At 36.9% G+C, this 9418-nt stretch overlaps 2 protein-coding genes across 2 annotated transcripts; both read right to left on the bottom strand.

Moving 5' to 3' along the window:
* Positions 1–91: 91 nt before the first annotated feature.
* Positions 92–1708, bottom strand: LOC113768190 (thylakoid lumenal 17.9 kDa protein, chloroplastic). Its single transcript, XM_027312451.1, has 4 exons — positions 1239–1708; positions 815–929; positions 643–712; positions 92–430 (listed from the first exon to the last, which is right to left on the bottom strand). Exons 1-4 carry the CDS (start codon positions 1568–1570, stop codon positions 207–209), a joined length of 741 nt encoding a protein of 246 aa, XP_027168252.1. The 5' UTR covers positions 1571–1708; the 3' UTR covers positions 92–206.
* Positions 1709–2791: 1083 nt separating this feature from the next.
* Positions 2792–5668, bottom strand: LOC113767987 (probable arabinose 5-phosphate isomerase). The gene is made up of 3 exons (XM_027312197.1): positions 4901–5668; positions 4024–4247; positions 2792–3247 (listed from the first exon to the last, which is right to left on the bottom strand). Exons 1-3 carry the CDS (start codon positions 5558–5560, stop codon positions 3091–3093), a joined length of 1041 nt encoding a protein of 346 aa, XP_027167998.1. The 5' UTR covers positions 5561–5668; the 3' UTR covers positions 2792–3090.
* Positions 5669–9418: the final 3750 nt, after the last annotated feature.

The raw sequence follows: 9418 nt of genomic DNA, 5'->3' as shown, positions 1-9418 counted from the left end.
ATCAAACTCAAAAAGGTGTCATCCCAAAACTCGAAACAAGCCAAAAGAGCTTCTATCAAGCGAATCAAACTCAAAGAATTAACCCCAAGACTGAAAGAGCCAAAAAGAAAAGAGTGCTTCCTTATATTAACTGAATGTTCCAATTAAAGAATTTATATACGTTGTGGTTCAACCGTCATTCAATAATGTATGCACTCTGTAGAATTCTAATCTTCAAAATCAAGATTTGGGGCATACCACCCTAGCCGCTGTACAATCTGCTTCATTCTTTCTTCTTGTCCTTTAGAATCTCCAAAAGCTGTAGTGAAGGGGTAAACATAAGTCACCTTTGTGGCCATAGCTCTATATGTAACAGTTGTTTCTCCTTTTACTAAAAATTCCAAGACATCGCGGCTAAATCCTCCATCAACCTCAGCCTGCAGGTATTTACCTGGATTTGTCCCATGATCAGTGAAAGTTCCACCATTTAACACCAAAAATAAGAAAAAAAAATCACTATATAATCCGCCTTTTCTCTTTCTAGAACACTTCCCTCCAGATAATAAAGACTCAAACCATGTCAAATGATCTTAAGGCTTCATTATATGATTCTGATATGGCCATATCAGAATCATATAATAAAGAACTTCGAATATGCCTTACCATATGGAGTGTCTTCAACGCTTTGGATCTTCACATTCTTCTGTGTCATGAGAATTGCATCCTCTAATTGCTGCCATCAGAAACAGAACAGTAAAAGAGAATCAAGTCTTTAAGTACAAAGTGTCTCAAATCTTTAGTCAGAACTTCGTATCCCTTGAATGTACCACTACACCTTAATGGCATCTCGTGAAGAACTTTCAGGGATCACCCATGGGAATGCAAAGGAAGCGGAGTTGGGGTTAGTTGATACACAACCTGGATTTATGGAGGGGCAAGGCCTGATTTTTCTGGGAAAAAGATAGCAAAACTACCAATGAGCAATAAGAAAGGATAAGGATAAAAAACAATCACGTTGAAATTAGAAGCATCACTAATTGAAGTGAAAGAAAGCAATAAAACACAATCGAATTGCAGAATAGTAGGTCATGTGAGATTATTCGATACCAATAAATAACCAACCATGTGTTTGAGATGATCCCATTTCTAATTTTCAACAACTGCTAGGAAACTACTGAACCACATTGGAATACCAATTCATATTTCTCTAATGCAATAAATGAAGTAACAAAAACTTGAGAAATTTGTAACAGAAATACCCGTTTTCGAGCCCAATTGGCAAGTTTTTGGCTTGAGAAAATGGAGTAGTTGTCGGGAGTAAAGGAGACTGAGAAGTCTGGGAACCATTGAGAGCAGGGATAGCCAAGGAAGGTGATGGAGACTCGGAGGATGATAGGGTTATAGCGATGGCTAGTGAGAGTACTTTGGATAACAAAAATGGCTTCTTTGCCTTGTTGGGGGAATGTAATTGTAGCAGTCTATGGTCTGAAAATGGAGGATGACAAGCAGAGACTTTGATGGGCAAGTGATCAGTCGTTGGGAATTTGGGATACGAAGGAAGAAGAAGCTGACCATTGAATTTCAGTGCCATGACAGTCACTGGCCAGTCATCACGGTTTCCAGGTCCACTTTACTACGAGATTGAATGGTGAAGAATGAAACTAGCGGATACCTGAGAAACAACGAGAAGCAGTGAGCAGTGGGGGATTGAGGATACATTGGTGGTTTTTTTTTTGACCTCTCAATTTACTGTCTGGTCTCTGCTGTTGTGCTTTTAACTATTATGCTTGATTGTGACCGCCAGAAAACTAAGGAAGCAGTTCAGATGAATAATCTACTAGTTAAACAAAATATCAACCACTTGATAAAAGATAATTTACCATGTGACCTCTATGCAGCCGTTGGAGAACGAAAAGACAATGAAAGAAAAAAAATGAAAATCAAACTGTGTGAAAAAAGAAAAATAACTATGAAAGTAGGAGTAGGATGGAGGAAGTGGATTAAAAAAAAGGTAAATATTTTATACATTGGCACATTATGTGCCAGCGAGTCTAGATACATGACATATAAAAAAAATTTAATTTTTAAATTTAGATAATGTGACATTCATCCAATCCCGTCTATATATATACAGATAATATATAAACTAACAGTGCAGCGAGACATTTTATTGCCTTACTTTGAAGTTTTAGCATTTCACAATAGTTACACATTCTCGGTGCAAACCAAAAGGGCATAAACATGAAACAAGTTAATGGATGCAATCACAATTCATTAACAACCGAAGCAAGAAGCATTTGCATTTCATTATTCATTATTAGCACACACCACATTCACCTCATACACTGCACTTTATTTGTCAATTGCAATTTTTGACACCTTTACCCGTTAATTCTTTCCAAGTCATTGCATCAGGACTAGTTAGTTGGTTAATTCTTTCTCATTTGTGGAGCCACTACTAAGGACCGATTACACCGCTATTTGCCAGGATATTTTTCGAACAAAACAAAATGCAGTATAGCTTATCATTTTCTGCAATTAGTGCTGGAGCAATAGGCACAAATCAAAATACACCAGGATATTTTTCGAACAAATAAATAAAAACCAGCAATTCCAGGACCGCCACGGTTTGCCAGTATAATGCCAGAATGGAAAAAATCAATGGTTGGCACCGACAACCTGATCTGATGAAAGCCAGCCGTGATCGAACTGGCATCTTCGAAGAGGCAGCTATTCCAGGTTTAGAAGGTGGAAATCATTATAGTCCCATCCTGATCATGCCTAAACCGAGCGTGGTCTTTGATCCGATAAAAAAGAGGAAGTCCAGTTTGCTGGAAATTTAGAATCATGAACTTCAATATTCTTCACTTGTTACAACACTATTCAGCTATGGAAACTGGTAACTAGACTAACATCCACAGCCTTCATTTGCTACAAGACTGGACATTTTGATATCCATCAATGGCATTGAGAGAGTATTAACTAATAGACAGACAGATTCATCATACATGACCTCACCCGGAGGAATGGAAAAGAATACAAAGAATGACGATGCTATAAATTGCACAACAAATGGGAGGGGAGGAGAAGGAGGACAAGTGAAGCAACCAATCATAACCCAGCTGAAACCAATCCGTGCAAGGTGACAATACCGATCAAGATATTGTCATGATTGACTACAGGCAAGAATTGTACTGCAGATGGTGGAGATTCCATCTTCTTCATCGCTTCAACTGCCATTGCATCGGGATCAATTGTTCTTGGGCGCCTGAAATGTGAAAAGGGTCATGCAAATGCATTATTCTTATCTTAAAAAACACCACCGCATTTTCCACATCCACATTTTAAGGCACATCAGCAGATAGCCAAATAAACCAAACACAAAGAGGCTCAAATAAAGGGGAGAGGGTAAAAAATAAGGTCAGTTATGCAAGAGTGTCAGTGATCCAGGAGCTGCTAATGACCAAACAAATCCAGAATCTATGACGTGAGATTGCAAACGTTTTAATACAACCGGACCAATATGAATATAGAAAATTAGCCAGATGCCATGAAGTTCAAATGCCATCTAACTCGGTACAGATAAAGAGAACAGCAGGTTGAAATCAAAACCTCAACTGCTGTTACAGCAGAGTGAATCCATTTGGCTGCTTACTTGAAGGGCAAAAATGATTACCAAATTGATTGCAGTGAATAACAATACATTGCAGTTTTAAAGGGATATAATCTTGCTGAAAGCAATTCTTTTGGTAATGCATGCATGTGGTTTAACTGGCTTGTTGTTATAATTCCAAGAACTAGTCTATTGGCTTTCCTGGACTTTAAAAGTATTGCGTGGCTTTAACCAGTAAGCTCGAATTCTTTTCTCGTTCTCCCAGTAACCTAGTAAAGCTAAACTAAGGACCTAAACATTCTCCCAAACCACTGCTTCCCTTCCCCTAACCCAGGCAACACCTTATAAACAAGTGGATGATTCAAGTAACAAGGATCTAGCACATTTCAATTTCATATGTATATCCATACACACAAAAGCTATAAAACTACCTGTTACACATTTCACCCACGGTGAGCTTAAAGATTCCTTCACCACTAGCTTTCAATGTGCGCCGTAGATCACCATCAGTAAAAGTACCTAACAAATGGTAATCATTATCAACAACGAGAAGGCATCCACATCCTTTGCTGGTTAGCTCTACTAGTTGATCCATAATCAGATCCCCCTCCCTGCAAACTGGAAGTTCTTCCTTCTTCTTCATGAGATCCTTTACCTGCAAAAAAATCATCCCATTCAAATAAAGCCATCTAGTCAATAGGTAAAAGTCAAAGGCAATCCTTCAATACCAATAAAAGTTGCTTCCCTGAATCCCCTATGCCAGAGCTAAAAAGCTAAAGCTCTATGCTCATCAGCTGTTTAGCATATTTTGGCAGTAGACTATTAATAAATGTTCTACTCAACCCCATTCTCGAAGTTCAAGTATAGAATATAGTATTGCCAATGAAACAAGAAATTCACCATTTCACAATGTCAAACCGACAAGCATATATTCACAACAATATCCCTTCAGTGAAACCAATGCAACCTTGAATACCACCCATCTGAACATAATTCATTGTATAGTCGCCACACGAAAAAAATTTTAAAAAGTCTGGACATTAAATTAAGAAGGCTCACAAAATCCCACTGTAGAACACAAAAAATAAAGTTGCTTCAAACTTCCCAACCTACAGTAACTGTCTTTTATCTTTAACCAACAAAAATTACTCACCAAATTCTCATAATCTCGTCAAGAAGAAGCACAAAATTGGGAAATTCCCCATCAAAACGTTCTTCTATCTATCTTGTTACTTCAACAGATAATTTCCAACCTAGTCAACGTTGCAACGTAGAAAATCGAGAAAAAATTTTAAAAACTTTTTATACCTTAAAGATCAAGCTTTTCCCAATTCTTCCAGCTGGATGATTGGCAGCGTACATTTCTTTGTTAAAATTCCTGGCACCCATCAGAGCAATAGACACCGTATCCCCAAAAACCATCTGAATCGCGGTCGACGTCACAGGGGCCAAATCAAACGGGCACAATTCTCTCTCCAGTGGCAAATTCACATTCATATCACACAAATCCATCAAGGCATTGGGCTCCAGAGACGTAATCGAGATCAAATACGCTCCTTTAGCCTTGGCGCAAGGCGCCAGCCTGACCAACTCCTCCGTATTCCCGCTCTTGCTAAACATAACCAGAACATCAGCCGAAGACAAAATGCCGATGTCCCCATGAAGCGCATCCACAGGGGATAAAAACCCGGACTTGATCCCGAGCGAAACGAGGGTCTGCGAGATCTTCTGAGCTACGAATCCAGACTTCCCGACGCCGGTGAAGAAAATGGTGCCGGTGGAATTGAGGAGCGTTTGAGTGAACAAAAGGGTCTGAGAAAGATCAAGGTTTTGGAAGAAATGGTTGAGGTATTTTTGCTGGGTTTTGAAGAGATTGAGTAAGTTATCAGGGTTTATCAATTCTTGTTGATGATCTTTGCAATTGGGATCGGGATTTGGGATGAATTGCAGGGGTGGAAGAGATCCCATTTTGGCTCTCCTTTCCTCTTTCTTTCTTGTTATTTGGAGAGTGACTTTGAGTGTCGGTGCATTTATACGCGTTTCTTCTCCTCCTCCACCTTGTGAGAGAGTGAGAAAATGGGAGGGAGAGATATGATTTTGGTGACAGTTGATTCAGTTAATAATTACGATGATGGGATAATTTCTTTTTAATTTTTTTATAGGGAGACTCCTAAGTCTAAACCTTAAACCAATTGGTTCCTTTCCATTTATTTTCCCTTTTCACCTCATGTAACCGACAGTGGAGCTGAGTCGATTGCCTATTGTTATTGGTGGCCATAATTGGAGTACTAATTAGGGCTTTCACTGCTCAATCTTGAGTTTGATCTCAATCCCGGTCTAATTTTAGTTTAGTTTACTTGATCACTTGAGTTTGAATCTAACTTTTTTTTTTTGAGATGATAACTGTTGTATAACCTATTCTATCCTATACTAGGGGGAGGAAGGTGGTCCAAGGATAATTTGAAGGGGACTGAACCACTATCAGACAAAACGAGTGCATTACGCATCCGCCTGAATGTTTTAAGCAAAGCCACCTTTAATGTGGCAATTGAGTTTGAATCTAACTCAATGTTATAAATATTTAAAATTCGATTAAGTTTACTAAATTTTCTACTCTTACATATAAGGTATGAGTTCAAATTCGAATTCAAACTCAAACTACTCAAATTCAAAGGAGCTCAATTAATGTGAGATCAAACTCAAACTCGAATTTTGACCAAACGAACTTGCAAATGATTCAGTTGAATTCAATTCGTTTGCGTCCTACAATTAATAGAAAAAAATTGAGCCATACTGTGAGCAGGACTCCAAATGTTTCCATTTACATTAAAAAAGTTATATGCAATTCGTTTATGATATATGATGTTTATCTAAATTTTGGGGAGTTCCTAAATTATTGTCGTTGTTTACTTTTGAATTTTTATTTAAATTTTGTTTTTGATCGGCCCTTGGACAATTAAAATTGCACACTTTAAGGACTTTCAATAATTTTAAGCATAAATTTGGCCGAATTTAAAGGATATTTTTGTACATTCATAATTGAACCTTCGGACCAGCATCAGAAACCCTCAAGATAAGTAACCCTTCAAATTCTTAAGAACACCATTAGATTTTTCCTCACAAATCCTGTATAAAAAAAAAAATCGGAAGGGTTACTTCTTTTTTTTTTTTGCCGGACACAATAAACCTGCATTTATTTTATACTATGCGGAGGAGGGACCTGAAGAGATCTAAGGGGAAACTAGAAGGATTACCTCTCTTGAAGGTTCCTGATGCTAGTTCCGAAGGTCTAATTATAAATGGACAAAAATGCCCTTTAAATCAAGCCAAATTTATACCTAAAGTCACCACAAGTCCTTAAAGTGTGCAGTTTTTATTGTCTAGTTCCGAAGGTCTAATTATAAATGGACAAAAATGCCCTTTAAATCAAGCCAAATTTATACCTAAAGTCACCACAAGTCCTTAAAGTGTGCAGTTTTTATTGTTCAAGGACCAATCGAAAACAAAATTTAGATGAGGAACCAAAAATAGATAACAACAATAGTTTAGAGACTCACGGATCTTTTACCCTTTAAAATATTCCACACCAATCTAGAACGGGTCCTGCCCCTCATCCTTCTTGCAGGTGCGAGGAAAGATAATCTTTAGCAGGGCTGCAACTTGCAAGAAATTGAGCCTTCCCTAATATGGTTATGTTAGAACTTAAAAAGTCAGTTAATATGAGCTACAGACTCGATTATCAAGAAGGTAATAATCATTATTACCATAAAGAAAAACAGGTTGAGCATATAATAGAGTTGAAGTTCAACTTAAGATGCTTATAAAAGCTCAAACGCTATTCATTCGTTCATGTATATTCTCCAGGTGAAATGGTTGATATCTTTCAAGACATTTCTTTGCATGTTTAACTCAAACCCTTATCGAGTCTTGTTCGCAATCTTTTAGATCGAATACACGACAAATTTTTTGTTCCAGCTCAAAAGGTCAGTCCTTTAAAGCTAATCTCATTTTGAGCAACAAATACTACCACCTTGCCATCTTTTCTTCAATTTGGATAAGGTAAGATACAGCTTTTTTCGGTGGAGTTGTTGGATATTTAAAATATTTCAAATAATATTTTATTTGTATCATAAAACATATTTTTTAACTCACTCTTTATCTCACATACTAAACATCATAAAAAATATTATGTTTGTTTGGATAGTGAACTTATCCCAAATTATATTTCACTTGCATCATAAACATATTTTTCAATCTATCTTTTTATATTATCAATCACCTTTTTATCCCACATATATCACATCACAAAAAGTACTACAGTAATTATTCCAAATATTTTAAATAGTACCCTATCCAAACAAATATTTTGTCCAAACACACAAGGCTGTGTTTGGACAGCCATTATCCATCGAAAAATTGTTACGTTTTTTTCGTGAATACATTTCCTCATCATCTTTTTACCTCACATACATCAAATCGTTACAGTAATTTTTTTACAAAAAATCTAGAAAAATACAATCCAAACACAACCTTAGTACTTCATGTTCTCTAAACCTCTTCTGATTAAACTATAAAAAAAATAAATAAAAAAATTTCCCTCCGTCTTTGTTGGATTCCGAGACTTTTATTTTATTTTTTTTCCAAGATCTTTATTCTCCCGAGACCTCAATAGTCTAGACTCTAGAGGATTTGATTGCGTCTTATAAATGCAAAAGAAGGAAAGCCAAGCTTATCACGTGGTAACCATCAGCCTTAAGCTGGTGGCCACCACCAAGCCTTTAAGGCGAACCCTTGCCTCCCACCAATTTATCACATTTGTGGTGCTTCAAAAAATTCAGAGGGGTGCGTAGTGCACCCGTTTGGTCCGGTGGTGATTCTGTTGCCATCGGTCCCCCATAGGTCCAGTTGGATCTCCCCGTAATTAGATTAGGATAGAGTAGGAGTAGGGATGACGATTGACAAAAAAAAAAAAAAGCTTATCGCGTGGCTGCAATCAGTGCAGGTTAAGCCCATTCCTTACGTGGCCCATTCCAAGAACGCTGTCTCCTCATTAACTTTACAAAAGAAACAGCCTACTTGCCTGGAGATTCAGGATTGATATTCATGACACACTTGTTCAGTTATTCTAAATTTCACTTGGACCAATGCAATATCTTAAATTATACTCACTAGATTTTTTAATGGACAGATTTGATTTGATTACGTGTGATTAGGGACTTAGAAACACGTACGTGTTCATGAAGGTTCTTAATCATTTTATCGAGGTGGCCTATTTTCCTTTGCACAAGAATCAGCTAATCACCAAAAATAAAAGGTTGTATTTCAAGAAAATGAAAACCTTCCAATTCTGAAATTTATAGCATAAACAACAATATCTGTAAAAAAAAAAAACTTTAAAATACCCATGTTTTGGTGGATTTTAAAATCTAACCAAATCCTGAAATTTTAATTTAAAACAACACTTTGAATATGTAGAAATCTTATTTTTTTTTTTTGAGGAAAAAATATGAAAGAAATCTTTAGATAAGAAAAAAAATAACCAGGCCAAATGGCCCAAAAAAAAAGGCAAAAAAAAAAGAGGAAATTTCTGCAGTCATGGTGAGGTGAGTGGACGCCTAACTTCGGTTACGTGTCACTATGAACTGCCAGTGCCGGTGTAATATATTACTCCGGTGTCGTTCTCAATTTTTTATATGTTACAGCCTTAAGGGCCAGTTTGGCATGATAATAATGGGATTCCGAAAGCTGTATGGTCATGAATCCTGAATGACAAAAATTTCAGGAGCAAAAATGGCTTTTTTCATTTTGTGCCTTAAAGATACAACA

This window comes from Coffea eugenioides, chromosome 4 (genome assembly GCF_003713205.1).
Source record: "Coffea eugenioides isolate CCC68of chromosome 4, Ceug_1.0, whole genome shotgun sequence".
Lineage (NCBI taxonomy): Eukaryota > Viridiplantae > Streptophyta > Magnoliopsida > Gentianales > Rubiaceae > Coffea > Coffea eugenioides.
Note: the sequence above shows the minus strand (reverse complement) of the source record. Positions and strands in the feature narration are given on the sequence as shown.

Bases quoted from the DNA above. Each gene is read 5' to 3' on its own strand.
- LOC113768190 (XM_027312451.1), bottom strand. From the start codon at position 1,570: ATGGCACTGAAATTCAATGGTCAGCTTCTTCTTCCTTCGTATCCCAAA. The intron at 713-814 runs GTGTAGTGGTAC...TTCTGATGGCAG, and splicing joins CTTCACGAGATGCCATTAAG to CAATTAGAGGATGCAATTCT. The intron at 431-642 runs GTAAGGCATATT...GGACAAATCCAG, and splicing joins CGTTGAAGACACTCCATATG to GTAAATACCTGCAGGCTGAG.
- LOC113767987 (XM_027312197.1), bottom strand. From the start codon at position 5,560: ATGGGATCTCTTCCACCCCTGCAATTCATCCCAAATCCCGATCCCAAT. The intron at 4,248-4,900 runs GTATAAAAAGTT...ATTTTTTTGCAG, and splicing joins GGAAAAGCTTGATCTTTAAG to GTAAAGGATCTCATGAAGAA. The intron at 3,248-4,023 runs GTAGTTTTATAG...TTCACATTTCAG, and splicing joins GTGGGTGAAATGTGTAACAG to GCGCCCAAGAACAATTGATC.